The 18,736-nt window shown below is 41.7% G+C and overlaps 1 protein-coding gene across 1 annotated transcript in view; it reads left to right on the top strand.

Moving 5' to 3' along the window:
- Positions 1-18,736, top strand: part of NHLRC2 (NHL repeat containing 2) — an 85,725-nt gene that overhangs the window by 5,750 nt on the left and 61,239 nt on the right. The window contains exons 3-5 of the mRNA XM_053692696.1: positions 1,831-2,286; positions 6,565-6,686; positions 8,772-8,901. Coding sequence (XP_053548671.1) covers positions 1,831-2,286; positions 6,565-6,686; positions 8,772-8,901 — 708 coding nt within the window. The remainder of the gene's footprint in view (positions 1-1,830; positions 2,287-6,564; positions 6,687-8,771; positions 8,902-18,736) is intronic.

Below are 18,736 nucleotides of genomic sequence, written 5' to 3'. Positions count from 1 at the left end.
TCTCTGTAGCTCTCTCTCTCTCTTTATCTCTCTCTCTCTCTCTCTCTCTCTGTAGCTCTCTCTCTCTCTTTATCACTCTCTCTCTCTCTCTCTCTTTATCTATCACTCTCTCTGTAGCTCTCTCTCTCTCTTTATCACTCTCTCTGTAGCTCTCTCGCTCTCTCTCTCTCTGTAGCTCTCTCTCTTTATCACTCTCTCTGTAGCTCTCTCTCTTTATCACTCTCTCTCTCTCTCTTTATCTATCACTCTCTCTGTAGCTCTCTCTCTCTCTTTATCACTCTCTCTGTAGCTCTCTCTCTCTCTCTCTTTATCACTCTCTCTGTAGCTCTCTCTCTCTCTCTGTAGCTCTCTCTCTCTCTCTCTCTCTCTCTTTATCACTCTCTCTGTAGCTCTCTCTCTCTCTTTATCTCTCTCTCTCTCTCTCTCTCTCTCTCTCTCTCTCTCTCTCTCTCTCTCTGTAGCTCTCTCTCTCTCTTTATCTCTCTCTCTCTCTCTCTCTCTCTGTAGCTCTCTCTCTCTCTTTATCACTCTCTCTCTCTCTCTCTCTTTATCTATCACTCTCTCTGTAGCTCTCTCTCTCTCTTTATCACTCTCTCTGTAGCTCTCTCGCTCTCTCTCTCTCTGTAGCTCTCTCTCTTTATCACTCTCTCTGTAGCTCTCTCTCTTTATCACTCTCTCTCTCTCTCTTTATCTATCACTCTCTCTGTAGCTCTCTCTCTCTCTTTATCACTCTCTCTGTAGCTCTCTCTCTCTCTCTTTATCGCTCTCTCTCTCTCTTTATCACTCTCTCTCTCTGTAGCTCTCTCTCTCTTTATCACTCTCTCTCTCTGTAGCTCTCTCTCTCTCTTTATCACTCTCTCTGTAGCTCTCTCTCTTTATCACTCTCTCTGTAGCTCTCTCTCTTTATCACTCTCTCTGTAGCTCTCTCTCTCTCTTTATCGCTCTCTCTCTGTAGCTCTCTCTCTCTCTTTATCTCTCTCTCTCTCTCTCTCTCTCTCTCTCTCTCTCTCTCTCTCTCTCTCTCTCTCTCTCTCTCTCTCTCTCTCTCTCTCTGTAGCGCTCTCTCTCTCTTTATCACTCTGTAGCTCTCTCTCTCTCTCTTTATCACTCTCTCTCTCTGTAGCTCTCTCTCTCTCTTTATCACTCTCTCTCTCTGTAGCTCACTCTCTCTCTTTATCACTCTCTCTCTTTATCACTCTCTCTCTTTATCACTCTCTCTCTTTATCACTCTCTCTCTTTATCACTCTCTCTCTTTATCACTCTCTCTCTTTATCACTCTCTCTCTTTATCACTCTCTCTCTTTATCACTCTCTCTCTTTATCACTCTCTCTGTAGCTCTCTCTCTTTATCACTCTCTCTCTTTATCACTCTCTCTCTTTATTGCTCTCTTTATTGCTACCTTTCTTTATCGCTCTCTCTCTTTATTGCTCTTTCTCTTTATTGCTTTCTTTCTCTTTATTGCTTTCTTTCTCTTTATTGCTTTCTTTCTCTTTATTGCTTTCTTTCTCTATCACTCTCCTTATTGCTCTATTTCTCTTTATCGCTATCTTTCTCTTTATCGCTATCTTTCTCTTTATCGCTATCTTTCTCTTTATCGCTATCTTTCTCTTTATCGCTATCTTTCTCTTTATCCCTCCCTCTTTATTGCGATCTCTCTTTCTCTGTCCCTCTACATCTCTCCCTTTCTCTCTCTTTCACTTTATCCCTCTCTCGCTTTATCCCTCTCTCTCTTGCGCTCTTTCCCTTGTACAAATGACTCTTGTTGCGGTGTCGTGTGTCTGTTAATCAGCACGAGATCGGCTGGCTGACGAGTTTCATTTGTACTTTCAGATGGTCTCGTCATTGTTGGAGTGCATTCAGCCAAGTTCCCAAATGAAAAGGTTCTGGACAATATCAAGAGTGCAGTCCTCAGATATAACATTACTCACCCCGTAGTGAATGACGCAGACGCTGTCCTTTGGCAGGAGCTAGAGGTGTCCTGTTGGCCCACTCTGGTGATATTAGGACCTCACGGAAACCTTCTCTTTTGTATCATTGGCGAAGGACACAGAGAGAAACTGTTTCTATTCACCTCCGCAGCCTTAAAGTTCTACAAAGAGAAAAGCGAAATCAGGGATAACACAATTTCTTTGAGATTGTACAAGGATTTGCTGCCCCCTTCTCCTTTACTTTTTCCTGGAAAGGTAGCAGTAGATTTCTCAGGTGACAATCTAGTTATCGCTGATACAGGACATCATAGGATTTTGGTTGTGAGGAAAAATGGACAGATTTTACACACTATTGGAGGTGAGTCCCAATAAACTAAACAATTTGAGTTAAAGGGAAATGAAGCCCATGATTCAGATAGAGAATATAGTTTTAATCAACTTTCCAGTTTACTTCTATTATATAGTTTACTTATTTCTCTTGGTATCTTTTGTTGAAAAGCATACCTTGGTAGGCTCAAGAGCTGTGAGCTAGCTGCTGATTGGTGGCTGAATTATATGTTTCTTGTCATTGGTTTGCTGATTTGTTCAGCTCTATGCTCTATCTGAATCATAAAAGAAAAATGTTGGAATTCATGTCCCTTTAAGCAATTGCATCCTGCACTTGGTCACTCCTCTGCTTTCTATAATCATAGATATTGTTCATGATTGACTTTAAAGGAAGATAAAATTCTTATATAAGTAGCCTATTTGTAAGCAGAAAACATGATGTAATATTGCGTACAGTACATGAGATAATTGCCTTCAGAAGGACTTAAACTAGAAAATATGCAAAGTAGGCTGCTAAACTACCAAATTGCCCCTAAACAATAACCTTACAAGACTTCATGAACTTAAAGGGACAGTCCAGTCTAAATTAAACTTGCATGATTCAGATAGGGCGTACAGTTTTAAACAACTTTCCAATTTACGGTTATCATCAAATCTGCTTTGTTCTCTTAGAACTCTTTGTTGAAGCTAAACCTAGGTAGGCTCATGAACTGCTTTCTAAGCTGTTGTATGCCTTTGACAGTTTCACAGCTAGTCACTGCTAGTTCACGTGTGCCATATAGATTGGCTAAAATGCAAGTCGTCAGAAGAACTGAGATAAAGGGGCAGTCTACAGAGGCTTATATACAAGTTAATCGTAGAGGCTTAAACGTTTATTAACATTGCAGTGTTTGTTATGCAAAACTGGGAAATGGGTATTAAAGGGATTATCTATCTATACTTTTTTTTTTTTTTTTTTTTTTAAATGCAAATTTTCAAGTAGACTGTCCCTATAATATATTTAGCTTAGCAAAGAGAATAGAGGGAGGTTATATGATAAGAACCAGGCAGAAACCATTTTCACAAAATGAGCAACACCAGGACAAGGGGTCTGGATCACTGTCACAAATAACACCAGGACAAGGGGTCTGGATCACTGTCACATATAACACCAGGACAAGGGGTCTGGATCTCTGTCACAAAATGAGCAACACCAGGACAAGGGGTCTGGATCACTGTCACAAATAACACCAGGACAAGGGGTCTGGATCACTGTCACAAATAACACCAGGGCAAGGGGTCTGGATCACTGTCACAAATAACACCAGGACAAGGGGTCTGGATCATTCTCACAAATAACACCAGGGCAAGGGGTCTGGATCTCTGTCACAAATAACACCAGGACAAGGGGTCTGGATCATTCTCACAAATAACACCAGGGCAAGGGGTCTGGATCACTGTCACAAATAACACCAGGACAAGGGGTCTGGATCTCTGTCACAAATAACACCAGGACAAGGGGTCTGGATCTCTGTCACAAATAACACCAGGGCAAGGGGTCTGGATCTCTGTCACAAATAACACCAGGACAAGGGGTCTGGATCTCTGTCACAAATAACACCAGGACAAGGGGTCTGGATCTCTGTCACAAATAACACCAGGACAAGGGGTCTGGATCTCTGTCACAAATAACACCAGGGCAAGGGGTCTGGATCTCTGTCACAAATAACACCAGGGCAAGGGGTCTGGATCTCTGTCACAAATAACACCAGGACAAGGGGTCTGGATCTCTGTCACAAATAACACCAGGACAAGGGGTCTGGATCTCTGTCACAAATAACACCAGGGCAAGGGGTCTGGATCTCTGTCACAAATAACACCAGGGCAAGGGGTCTGGATCTCTGTCACAAATAACACCAGGACAAGGGGTCTGGATCTCTGTCACAAATAACACCAGGACAAGGGGTCTGGATCTCTGTCACAAATAACACCAGGACAAGGGGTCTGGATCTCTGTCACAAATAACACCAGGACAAGGGGTCTGGATCTCTGTCACAAATAACACCAGGACAAGGGGTCTGGATCTCTGTCACAAATAACACCAGGACAAGGGGTCTGGATCTCTGTCACAAATAACACCAGGACAAGGGGTCTGGATCTCTGTCACAAATAACACCAGGACAAGGGGTCTGGATCTCTGTCACAAATAACACCAGGACAAGGGGTCTGGATCTCTGTCACAAATAACACCAGGACAAGGGGTCTGGATCTCTGTCACAAATAACACCAGGACAAGGGGTCTGGATCTCTGTCACAAATAACACCAGGACAAGGGGTCTGGATCACTGTCACAAATAACACCAGGACAAGGGGTCTGGATCACTGTCACAAATAACACCAGGACAAGGGGTCTGGATCTCTGTCACAAATAACACCAGGACAAGGGGTCTGGATCACTGTCACAAATAACACCAGGACAAGGGGTCTGGATCTCTGTCACAAATAACACCAGGACAAGGGGTCTGGATCACTGTCACAAATAAGCAACATGGAGTCCAGATCTCACATCAGGTTCAGTAGTAGCTTTTATAGAAAGAGTGACTGACCTGTGCAATAGACATTAGAGGTAATCAGGACAAATACTGTAAGGGAAATCACACATGCCTGGGATATGCATACGGCACCCAAAGATTTAATTAAGCTTAAACTCCATAAGCAGATATAGGCAGAGTTCATGGGTTGTCTGGTTCTTATCTGCCATTAAATGTCATGTTTCTTCTTACCTTGCTGAAGGTACCACTGCCTACTGTGTATTGCGTTGCACACCGAATGAACGCTAATTCATTATTCCCGTTTCAGCAGTGACCTGTGCTTTACTGAAAGAACCTAAATAACATTTCTAAGCCTAAAACAATTGTTCTTTTAAAGGGAAATTCTAATGCAAAATCTAAATGCTTTGATTTGTTATATCATGTAATTTATGTTTTAAAGGGACACTCGAGTCCAAAAAAAAAAACTTTCATGATTCGGATAGAGCATGTCATTTTAAACAACTTTCCAATTTACTTTTATCACCAATTTTGCTTTGTTCTCTTGGTATTCTTTGTTGAAAGCTAAACCTTGGAAGGCTCATGATAATTTTTAAGCCCTTGAAGGCTGCCTCTTATCGCATGCTTTTTTATTTGCTTTTCACAACAGGGGAGTGCTAGTTCATGTGAGCCATATAGATAACATTGTGATCACGCTTATGGCACTAATTGGCTAAAATGAAAGTCAATAGATAATAAACAGTCACAGTCATGTGATCACTGAGCTGTCTGCAGAGGCTTAGATACAAGGTAATCACAGAGGTAAAAAGTGTATTAATATAACTGTGTTTATGCAAAACTGGGGAATGTGTAATAAAGGGATTATCTATCTTTTTAAACAACACAAATTCTGGTGTTGGCTGTCCCTCTAATGCCCGCTGGTAACTATATTCTCTGCGCTTTGGCGAGATTATATAACAAGTCTTATCAGTTTTTCAATGTCCCTAAATCGTTTCTCTCCACGCAGGGGAGTTTTTGATCATCAGGTCCTATGTGTTCACCACCACCAAGGATTAAACACACAGCTAAAGTCACACTCGGGATCTGCAACACATTGTGTTGGTCAGCTACCTGCATATGCCAGTCATGATTGTCTCACACTGTAAAAAAATAAGATTGTTTTATTTTTACATTAGACTCTTCCCAACACTCTTTAACAAGCTGGTTAGTAGCATCATGATTTTTATGTTACTTTGAGATGAAATTTCAGAACATAATTATAGTGAGCCAACCCCTCTCTTGCAAATAGCATTACATTTTAGTTACAAGCATTTTGCCGCTTAAGAATAGGTTGGACTTGTCTTTTTCATATCTTTTCACTCTTTTTTTTTTTAATAAGATGATCATAGCAAACAAGGCCGTCACTGGTCTCCTGTTGCAGTAAGAAGAAAACGTCACGTGTATAATGTAACTTTTTTATTGCAATTAGAATAACAGTCTGCAATTCAGAGCAACAAATATGAGAATGTGTTAAATCATTTGTTGTTTAAACGTTTGTTTTTGGAACATTCATTAAATCATCGTGGAAATAACAAAACTATAACATTGTTTGGTGTAAACTGGAGGAACTGTGTTTTTTGGTAGTAAAAAAAATGTTTTTTTTCCTGATCTGAGGGCCCAAATATAAGCTTTCAAGGGCCACCTAAGGTTCCTGGGTCTTCAGTTACCATCAGTGCTTTAGGGAAGGTTGTTTGTAACTTAAATGAACCTGAATATTGTTTTTTCTTTTCTTATTGCTGCAGGACCTGGAAGTGGCTGGAAGGATGGAGATTTTTCAGAATCGGCTTTTAATTCGCCCCAGGGGGTGGCTATTAACAACAATATTATCTATGTTGCAGATACAGAGAACCATTTAATTAGAAAGGTAACTAAACATTTTGTGGCTTGTCTGCCCCACTGAATATGAATGATATGCTCTGTATTTAACGGGGCTGTGGTACTGCTTGGAAATGTGCGGTTGGCTGCACTGTACTGCCTGGGCATGGTCTGTCCGTTGTATGGTAATTTGTTTGAATGGGCTGTTGGCTGTGCGGTACTGCATGGGAATGGGCTGTCAGATGTGCGGTACTGTTTGTGAATGGGATGTTGGCCGTGCAGGACTGCCTGGAAATTGGCTGTCGGATGTGCAGTACTGTCAGGGAATGGGTTGTTGGACATCTGGTACTGCATGGGAATGGGATGTCAGCTATGCAGCACTGTCTGGGAATGGGCTGTTGGACGTGCAGTACTGTCTGGGAATAGATGTCAGCTGTGCGGTACTGTCTGGGAATGGGCTGTTAGACATGCGGTACTGTTTGGGAATGGGCTGTTGGACGTGCGGTACTGTCTGGGTATGGGCTGTTGGATGTGCGGTACTGTCTTGGAATGGGCTGTTGGACGTGCGGTACTGTCTGGGAATGGGATGTTGGACGTGCGGTACTGTCTGGGAATAGGATGTTGGACGTGCGGTACTGTCTGGGAATGGGATGTTGGACGTGCGGTACTGTCTGGGAATGGGATGTTGGACGTGCGGTACTGTCTGGGAATGGGCTGTTGGACGTGCGGTACTGTCTTGGAATGGGCTGTTGGACATGCGGTACTGTCTGGGAATGGGCGCTGTTAGACATGCGCTACTGTTTGGGAATGAGCTGTTGGACGTGCTGTACTGTTTGGGAATGAGCTGTTGGACGTGCGGGACAGTCTGGGAATGGGCTGTTGGACGTGCGGTACTGTTTGAGAATGGGTTGTTGGACGTGCGATACTGTTTGGGAATGGGCTGTTGGATGTGCGGTACTGTCTGGGAATGGGCTGTTGGACGTGCGGTACTGTCTGGGAATGGGCTTTTGGACGTGCGGTACTGTCTGGGAATGGGCTTTTGGACGTGCGGTACTGTCTGGGAATGGGCTGTTGGACGTGCGGTACTGTCTGGGAATGGGCTGTTGGACGTGCGGGACATTCTGGGAATGGGCTGTTGGACGTGCGGTACTGTTTGAGAATGGGTTGTTGGACGTGCGATACTGTTTGGGAATGGGCTTTTGGATGTGCGGTACTGTCTGGGAATGGGCTTTTGGACGTGCGGTACTGTCTGGGAATGGGCTTTTGGACGTGCGGTACTGTCTGGGAATGGGCTGTTGGACGTGCGGTACTGTCTGGGAATGGGCTGTTGGACGTGCGGTACTGTCTGGGAATGGGCTGTTGGACGTGCGGTACTGTCTGGGAATGGGCTGTTGGACGTGCGGTACTGTCTGGGAATGGGCTGTTGGACGTGCGGTACTGTCTGGGAATGGGCTGTTGGACGTGCGGTACTGTCTGGGAATGGGCTGTTGGATGTGCGTTACTCTCTGGGAATGGGATGTCCGCTGTGCGTTACTCTCTGGTAATGGGATGTCCGCTGTGCAGTACTGTCTGGGAATGGGCTGTCGGATGTACAGTACTGTCTGGGAATGGGTTATTTCCCCTCACATTGAATTCAGTCAAAAATGTGATCTCATTGTATCATCTAAATCCTGTACCATTGATATAATTATTGAGCGCAGACCAATCATTAGACAACTTTAAAAAAAAAAGTGGATCACAGGACATTAAATAAATAAATAAAAATAAATAATATATATATATATGCAATATTTTATCTTATTTTGCTCTGCTGTTTCTTAGATTTGCATTATCTGAGTTTTCAGAAAGGTCTGAGCATCAGTGATTGATATGGAACATTTTCTATACATTATGTTAGGTTTGAATTGTTATGGCAGACTTCATACACAGCTTTAGTATATTAGGCCTAATACACAATGGATTAAATTAGTATTGATACATTAACAATGGTTAGAACCCTGGGCTTAGCAAATATTCAGTTCCATTGTTTATATAATTAAATCTTGATCCAGTGTGCAGTCTATATTTATAATCTAAAATGAAAACCTGATGCTAAATACAACCCCCCTGTAACTTTATCTATTGTGTACCCCAGATTGATCTTGAAACTAAACAAGTGAGCACTGCAGCTGGCATAGGAAGTCAAGGAACAGACAAAGAGGGCGGAACACAAGGAAAGAATCAGCCAATCAGTTCGCCCTGGGATGTCGCTTTTGGAGCCCCAGGTAATACTGAACCCAAGGGGAGATATGAATGTTTATAAACATTATTGTATTTTGTGAATGGAAATATCTATTATAATATTTAGAAATGTATTGGGATTGACCTTGAAAAAGTTATTCCTCCTATTTTCAGCAAGCTTGAATATTGAGAAACTAGTTTACCAAATCTCAGGTCTAAGTGTGCTAAACCTTTGGTGCTCTCGGTTAGGTTTATGTTTAACATTTAACTTCTCGTCCTAGTGATCTCTGCCAATAAACACATTTATGGTCATTATCTTTTCTTGAATAAAATAATTAATTTATACACACAGTAGTGATATTCTGGTTGTCCTTAAAGGGACAGTCGAGTCCAAAAAAAACCTTTTCATGTTTCAAATAGGGCATGTAATTTTAAACAACTTTCCAATTTACTTTTATCATCAATTTTTTTTGTATTCTTAGTTGAAAACTAAACCTAGGAAGGCTCATATGATAATTTCTAAGCCCTTGAAAGCCGCCTCTTATCACATGCTTTTGTATTTGCTTTTCACAACAGGGGAGAGCTAGTTCAGGTAAACCATATAGATAACATTGTGATCACGCCGGTGGATTGTGGCAGACACTGCACTAATTGGCTAAAATGAAAGTCAATAGATAATAAATAAAATGTCATGTGATCAGGGGGCTGTCAGTAGATGCATAGATACAAGGTAATCACAGAGCTAAAAAAGTATATTAATATAACTGTGTTGGTTATGCAAAACTGGGGAATTGGTAATAAAGGGAATAACTATCTTTTAAAACAACAACAATTCTGGTGTTGACTATCCCTTTAAAGGGACAGTCAACCATAGAATTGTTGTTGTTTTAAAAGATAGATAATCCCTTTATTACCCATTCCCCAGTTTTGCATAACCAACACAGTTATATTAATATACTTTTTACCTTTGTGATTACCTTGTATCTAGGAACCTTCTTCCAGCCCCCTGATCACATGACTGTGACTGTTTATTATCTATTGTCTTGCATTTAGCATTGTTTTGTGCTAAATCTTAAATAACCCCCTGTGCCTGAACGCAGTGTTATCTATATGGCCCACGTGTACTTTCTGTCTCTTTGTGTGTGATAAGCATGTGATAAGAGGCAGCCCTCAAAGGCTTAGAAATTAGCATATGAGCCTACCTATGTTTAGTTTAAACTAAGAATACCAAGAGAAAAAAGCTAATTTGATGATAAAAGTAAATTGGAAAGTCAATTAAAATTAAAAGTCCTATCTGAATAATGAAAGTTTAATTTATACTTGACTGTCCCTTTAATGTAAAAAATCCACAAATATGCGGCACCAAGCCGGATTACCCACAATGCTATTGGATAAGAGGTGGAAACGTCACCTCTCTGCCAGATAGCGTTCTGCCAGTGGGCTGCCCTAGCAGTTCAGTGAAGGCGATTGCTTGGAACAAATAAAGGAGCTTTCAGCATGAAGTATTTTATACTTCATGAATGAAAGTCCCCTTTATTTTTTTCAAATGGTTAATCCTAGCATTTTAGAAACGCTTGGATTTACTATCACTTTAAAGGGACAGTCAACATTCGACACAACCATATGTTTGGAACGCAAACAAAGATCCGCCTGCACCGGCTCCCTTCTCTATTACCTCTATCCGGAATCCTTCCAAATACATACATTAATGTAGTCGAAATATGGCCCGCTCCTCCTCCTTCCCCATCTCACTTCCAAATCACGCTCGTTCATGAAGGCATTGATGACGAGCATGATATGTCATGGTGCATGCGCCTTTAACTAAAGAAAAGAATCATTACATTTAGTAACAATTTAAAAAGTTTTATTGAACTCCAGCATTTTAGGTTTAACTTCTGTTTGTACTACTTTCTCCTCCCTCCTTAGGTCCTTGTGCAGATCTATCCCATTCCAAACAATTTTCTATTCATTGTGCTTTTTGACATTTAGTAATTTATTTATTGTGTACATAGATTTACAGGGCAACAATGATGTTAAAGGGACAGTAAAGTCAAAATTAAACTTCTATGATACAGATACAACCTGCAATTTTAAACATTTTTCCATTTTACTTTTATCTTATTTGCTTCCTTCTCTTGGTATCTTTTTGCTGAAAATCTCCAGAGCAGCAATGCACTACTGAAAGCTAGTTACTGATTGGTTGCTGCTCATATATGCTTCTTGACATGTGTTTTGGACTATATGATAATAATTGAAGTTGCAAAAAATGCTCCAGTGTAAAAAGGAGTCACAGGTTAAAAAAACAAACACGTTTAAGAAAATCTGCCTTAGGTCATATACCCCATTACCTCTTGTCACAATTTAGCTGTGTTTGTAAAATTCTAATGTCTGACCACTAGAGGTCACTGTTGCTTTTTGTATGTGCTTTATCTGCTTATCTTCTCTATTGCTTGTTGAGATTTAAAGAGCTTTGAAGATGTTTACTTTAGCGAATACTGAACAAGCATTGCCTGATGTGCAGATATATCTACTGTATCAGTTAAAAGGGACAGTTAACACCAAAATAGTGCCTTTACTACCCATTCCCCAGCTTTGCACAACTAGCACTGTTGTATTTAATATACTTTATAACATTTAAACCTCTAAATTTCTGCCTTTTTCTAAGTGTAAGAGGCCACCTCTTATCTCAGTGCATTTATTAGCTTTTCACAACCAGGCAGTACTAGTTCATGTGTGCCATATAGATAACATTGTGCTCACGCCCATGGGTTGTGCACAACACAGTACTAATTGGCTAAAATGCAAGTCAATAGATTATAAATAAATAGTCATGTGATCAGGGGGCTGTCAGAAGATGCTTAGATACAAGTTAATCACAGAGGTTAAAAGTGTATTAATATAACAGTGTTGATTATGCAAAATTGGGGAATGGGTAATAAAGGGATTATGTATATTTTTAAACAATAACAATTTTGGAGTTGACTGCCCCTTTAATCCTGAGCATTGCTCTTTAGTTGTATTCAAATAGAAACAAAGCAGTCACAAAAATTGCCCATTGAATAATTATTGTGTGTGTGTTATCCTAAGAGTAGTAGTTAAATCAATATCTGAATCCCAGTGGCAATGCTTAGATTCACAGTGGACACCGTATTTCTCCCCCATAGTTATTCAATATCTAATCCAAAATTAAAGGGACAGTCTACTGTAAGATAGGGAGTTTTTTTTCGGGGGGGGGGTTCCCTTACTGTGTTTCCAATGACATATACCAGCTTCAGAGTTTCAGAGAAATTTATGAAAAATTCAGTGGCCACACAAGGGTAAGGGTACTATAATGGCTGGCCCCCCATGTGCTTTCCACCTCCACTCTGTCCAGGCACTGCAGCAGCTCAGGCCTGCCCGTGGCATGCCTAGCCCCGTCACTGTACGCCCAATACCAACAGCTTACAATGTCTTCCTTTTACTGTTATGCTGCATTGAGACATCATTTCCCAAACTTCATAGATTAAAAACAATTACATTTTGTTGCAATTTACCTTGATAGCTGTGTATCTTGCTAAGGGGATGACCTACATTTCCATAAGCTAAAATACACATACGTTACACTAATAGTTCTCAATAATATAAGCACTAAAAATGGTAATCAAAGTATGCATAAAAATCATATGGTACATCTGTAATTTGTATTAATTATGTGCAGCAAAAGAAGAATTTATATTGCACGGTAAAATTCTTATTTAACTTAGGCAGGAAAAATTCCGTAAATTCTAATTTTTCTTTCATGATTTAAGATAGAGCATACAATTTTAAACAACTTTCAAAAACATTTTTCTCCTGTTAAGTGTAGTCAGTCCACGGGTCATCCATTACTTATGGGATTATAACTCCTCCCTAACAGGAAGTGCAAGAGGATCACCCAAGCAGAGCTGCTATATAGCTCCTCCCCTCTACGTCATATCCAGTCATTCTCTTGCACCTAACTAAAGATAGGACGTGTGAGAGGACTGTGGTGTGTTAAACTTAGTTTTTATTTCTTCAATCAAAAGTTTGTTATTTTAAACGGCACCGGAGTGTGTTGTTTGTTCTCAGGCAGCATTAGAAGAAGAATCTGCCTGAGTTTTCTATGATCTTAGCGGTCGTAACTAAGATCCACTTGCTGTTCTCGGCCATTCTGAGGAGTGAGGTAACTTCAGAACAGGGGATAGCATGCAGGGCCCACCTGCAAGGAGGTATGTGCAGTAAATTATTTTCTAAGGAATGGAATTGACTGAGAAAATACTGCTAATACCGATGTAATGTAAGTGCAGCCTTAAATGCAGTAGTAGCGACTTTTATCAGGCTGATATGTATGTATGTATACTCTGAGGTATTTCTGGGGAATGGAATTTCACTAAGAAAATACTGTCAATATTAAAGTAATATTTGAGCCTGCACTGCAGTGAAAGCGACTAGCAGCAGGCTTATTAATAACACTTCATAATTTTCAATTTTAAAACGTTTACTGGCATGTTAATCGTTTTTTCTGAGGTACTTGGTGATAAAACTTTATGGGCATGATTTTTACCACATGGCTGTCGTTTTTTTCTGCATAAAAACAGTTTACTGAGCTACCCCACTGTTGTAATATGAGTGGGAGGGGCCTATTTTAGCGCTTTATTGCGCAGTAAAAATTTAGTCACAGTGTTCCTATTTCTTCCTCCATGATCCAGGACGTCTCTACAGAGCCCAGGGGTCTCCAAAACTAGTTTTGAGGGAGGTAATCAGTCACAGCAGACCTGTGACAGTGTGTTTGACTGTGATAAAAACGTTTTATTATTTCAACTGTTATCCGTTTTGGGTATTAAGGGGTTAATCATCCTTTTGCTGGTGGGTGCAATCCTCTGCTAACTTTATACATTTTCTGTTAAAATTTGGTTGTTTTAACATATTTGGTTCATTGATAATTCAACTGTGTCACATTTTTATGTTTCTTAAAGGCGCAGTAGCGTTTTTTATATAGCTTGTAAATTTATTTAAAAGTTTTTTCCATTCTTGCTAGTGTTATTGCTAGTCTGTTTAAACATGTCTGACATAGATGAATCTGTTTGTTCACTATGTTTAAAGGCCAATGTGGAGCCCAATAGAAATTTGTGCACTCAATGTATAGATGTTACTTTGAATAAAAGTTAAACTTTATATGTTAAAAAAATATCACCAGACAACGAGGGGGAAGTTATGCCGACTAACTCTCCTCACGTGTCAGTACCTTCGCCTCCCGCTCAGGAGGTGCGTGATATTGTGGCGCCAAGTACATCAGGGCGGCCCATACAAATCACTTTGCAAGACATGGCTAATGTTATGACTGAAGTACTATCTAAATTGCCAGAATTAAGAGGTAAACGCGATCACTCTGGGGTAAGAACAGAGTGCGCTGATAATAGTAGAGCCATGTCTGATACTGCGTCACAATTTGCAGAACATGAGGACGGAGAGCTTCATTCTGTGGGTGACGGATCTGATCCAAGTAAACTGGATTCAGAGATTTCAAATTTTAAATTTAAGCTTGAGAACCTCCGTGTATTACTAGGGGAGGTATTAGCGGCTCTGAATGATTGTAACACGGTTGCAATTCCAGAGAAAGTATGTAGGATGGATAAATATTTTGCGGTACCGGCGTGTACTGACGTTTTTCCTATACCTAAAAGGCTTACAGAAATTGTTAACAAGGAGTGGGATAGACCCGGTGTGCCCTTTTCACCCCCTCCTATATTTAGAAAAATGTTTCCAATAGACGCCACCACACGGGACCTATGGCAGACGGTCCCTAAGGTGGAGGGAGCAGTTTCTACTCTGGCTAAGCGCACCACTATCCCGGTGGAGGATAGCTGTGCTTTTTCAGATCCAATGGATAAAAAGTTAGAGGGTTACCTTAAGAAAATGTTTGTTCAGCAAGGTTTTATATTACAACCCCTTGCATGCATCGCGCCTGTCACTGCTGCGGCGGGATTCTGGTTTGAGTCTCTGGAAGAGACCCTTAGCACAGCTCCATTGGATGAGATTATGAACAAGCTTAAAGCCCTTAAGCTAGCTAATTCATTTATTTCTGATGCCGTAGTACACTTAACCAAACTTACGGCTAAGAACTCCGGATTCGCCATTCAAGCGCGCAGAGCGCTGTGGCTTAAATCCTGGTCAGCTGATGTGACTTCTAAATCTAAATTGCTTAATATTCCTTTCAAAGGGCAGACATTATTCGGGCCCGGCTTGAAAGAAATTATCGCTGACATTACTGGAGGTAAGGGCCATGCCCTTCCTCAAGACAGGGCCAAACCAAAGGCTAAACAGTCTAATTTTCGAGCCTTTCGTAACTTCAAGGCAGGAGCAGCATCAACTTCCTCCGCTCCAAGACAGGAAGGAACTGTTGCTCGCTACAGACAGGGCTGGAAACCTAACCAGTCCTGGAACAAGGGCAAGCAGGCCAGAAAACCTGCTGCTGCCCCTAAGACAGCATGAAGTGAGGGCCCCCGATCCGGAAACGGATATAGTGGGGGGCAGACTTTCTCTCTTTGCCCAGGCTTGGGCAAGAGATGTCCAGGATCCCTGGGCGTTGGAAAACATATCTCAGGGATATCTTCTGGACTTCAAAGCTTCTCCTCCACAAGGGAGATTTCATCTTTCAAGGTTATCAGCAAATCAGATAAAGAAAGAGGCGTTTCTACACTGTGTACAAGACCTCTTACTAATGGGAGTGATCCACCCAGTTCCGCGGTCGGAACACGGGCAAGGATTCTATTCAAATCTGTTTGTGGTTCCCAAAAAAGAGGGAACCTTCAGACCAATCTTGGACTTAAAGATCCTAAACAAATTCCTAAGAGTTCCATCGTTCAAAATGGAAACTATTCGAATCATCTTACCCATGATCCAAGAGGGTCAGTACATGACCACAGTGGATTTAAAGGATGCCTACCTTCACATACCGATTCACAAGGATCATTACCGGTATCTAAGATTTGCCTTCCTAAACAGGCATTACCAGTTTGTAGCTCTTCCCTTCGGGTTAGCTACGGCTCCAAGAATCTTTACAAAGGTTCTGGGCTCTCTTCTGGCGGTACTAAGACCGCGAGGCATAGCGGTAGCTCCGTACCTAGACGACATTCTGATACAAGCGTCAAGTTTCCAAACTGCCAAGTCTCATACAGAGTTAGTTCTGGCATTTCTAAGGTCGTATGGGTGGAAGGTGAATGTAGAAAAGAGTTCTCTATTGCCACTCACAAGAGTTCCCTTTCTAGGGACTTTTATAGATTCTGTAGAAATGAAAATTTACCTGACGGAGGACAGGTTATCAAAACTTCTAAATGCTTGCCGTGTCCTTCATTCCATTCAACACCCGTCAGTGGCTCAGTGCATGGAGGTAATCGGCTTAATGGTAGCGGCAATGGACATAGTACCATTTGCGTGCCTGCATCTCAGACCGCTGCAATTGTGCATGCTAAGTCAGTGGAATGGGGATTACTCAGATTTGTCCCCTCTGCTAAATCTGGATCAAGAGACCAGAGATTCTCTTCTATGGTGGCTTTCTCGGCCACATCTGTCCAAGGGGATGCCCTTCCGCAGGCCAGATTGGACGATTGTAACAACAGACCCCAGCCTTCTAGGTTGGGGCGCAGTCTGGAATTCCCTGAAGGCTCAGGGATCATGGACTCAGGAGGAGAGACTCCTTCCAATAAACATTCTGGAATTAAGAGCAATTTTCAATGCTCTTCTGGCTTGGCCTCAGTTAGCAACTCTGAGGTTCATCAGGTTTCAGTCGGACAACATCACGACTGTGGCTTACATCAACCATCAAGGAGGAACAAGGAGTTCCCTAGCGATGATGGAAGTCTCAAAGATAATTCGCTGGGCAGAGTCTCACTCTTGCCACCTGTCAGCGATCCACATCCCAGGCGTGGAGAACTGGGAGGCGGATTTTCTAAGTCGCCAGACCTTTCATCCGGGGGAGTGGGAACTTCATCCGGAGGTGTTTGCCCAACTGCTTCATCATTGGGGCAAACCAGATCTGGATCTCATGGCGTCTCGCCAGAACGCCAAGCTTCCTTGTTACGGATCCAGGTCCAGGGACCCGGGAGCGGTGCTGATAGATGCTCTGACAGCACCTTGGGTCTTCAACATGGCTTATGTGTTTCCACCTTTCCCGATGCTTCCTCGATTGATTGCCAGGATCAAACAGGAGAGAGCATCGGTGATTCTAATAGCGCCTGAGTGGCCACGCAGGACCTGGTATGCAGATCTAGTGGACATGTCGTCCTGTCCACCATGGTCTCTGCCTCTGAGACAGGACCTTCTGATTCAGGGTCCTTTCAAACATCCAAATCTAATTTCTCTGAGGCTGACTGCATGGAGATTGAACGCTTGATTCTATCAAAGCGTGGATTCTCGGAGTCAGTGATTGATACCTTAATACAGGCTAGGAAACCTGTTACCAGGAAAATTTACCATAAAATATGGCATAAATACTTATATTGGTGCGAATCCAAGAGTTACTCATGGAGTAAGGTTAGGATTCCTAGGATATTGTCTTTTCTACAAGAGGGTTTAGAAAAGGGTTTATCTGCTAGTTCGTTAAAGGGACAGATTTCAGCTCTGTCTATCCTTTTACACAAACGTCTGGCAGAAGTTCCAGACGTTCAGGCTTTTTGTCAGGCTTTGGCTAGGATTAAGCCTGTGTTTAAGACTGTTGCTCCGCCATGGAGCTTAAACTTAGTTCTTAACGTTCTGCAAGGTGTTCCGTTTGAACCCCTTCATTCCATCGATATCAAGCTGTTATATTGTAAAGTTCTGTTTTTAATGGCTATTTCCTCGGCTCGAAGGGTCTCTGAGTTATCGGCCTTGCATTGTGATTCTCCTTATCTGATTTTTCATTCAGACAAGGTAGTTCTGCGTACTAAACCTGGGTTCTTACCTAAGGTAGTCACTAACAAGAATATCAATCAAGAGATTGTTGTTCCATCATTGTGCCCTAACCCTTCTTCAAAGAAGGAACGACTTTTGCACAATCTGGACGTCGTCCGTGCCCTGAAATTTTATTTGCAGGCAACTAAAGATTTTCGTCAAACTTCTTCCCTGTTTGTCGTTTATTCTGGACAGAGGAGAGGTCAAAAAGCTTCGGCTACCTCTCTCTCTTTTTGGCTTCGTAGCATAATACGTTTAGCCTATGAGACTGCTGGACAGCAGCCTCCTGAAAGGATTACAGCTCATTCTACTAGAGCTGTGGCTTCCACTTGGGCCTTTAAGAATGAGGCCTCTGTTGGACAGATTTGCAAGGCTGCAACTTGGTCTTCACTTCACACTTTTTCAAAATTTTACAAATTTGACACTTTTGCTTCTTCGGAGGCTGTTTTTGGGAGAAAGGTTCTACAGGCAGTGGTTCCTTCCGTGTAAAGATCCTGTCTGTCCCTCCCGTCATCCGTGTACTTTTAGCTTTGGTATTGGTATCCCATAAGTAATGGATGACCCGTGGACTGACTACACTTAACAGGAGAAAATATAATTTATGCTTACCTGATAAATTCATTTCTCCTGTAGTGTAGTCAGTCCACGGCCCGCCCTGTTTTTTACGGCAGGTCTAAATTTTAATTAAACTCCAGTCACCACTGCACCCTATAGTTTCTCCTTTCTCGTATGGTTTCGGTCAAATTACTGGATATGACGTAGAGGGGAGGAGCTATATAGCAGCTCTGCTTGGGTGATCCTCTTGCACTTCCTGTTAGGGAGGAGTTATAATCCCATAAGTAATGGATGACCCGTGGACTGACTATACTACAGGAGAAATTACTTTATCAGGTAAGCATAAATTATATTTTTATCTAATTTTGGTTTTCGCTTGGTCTCCTTTGCTAGAAGCTA

The sequence above is a fragment of the Bombina bombina genome, chromosome 9 (genome assembly GCF_027579735.1).
Source record: "Bombina bombina isolate aBomBom1 chromosome 9, aBomBom1.pri, whole genome shotgun sequence".
Taxonomy (NCBI): domain Eukaryota; kingdom Metazoa; phylum Chordata; class Amphibia; order Anura; family Bombinatoridae; genus Bombina; species Bombina bombina.
The sequence above is the reverse complement of the archived record's forward strand: the minus strand, read 5'-3'. Positions and strand labels throughout refer to the sequence as shown.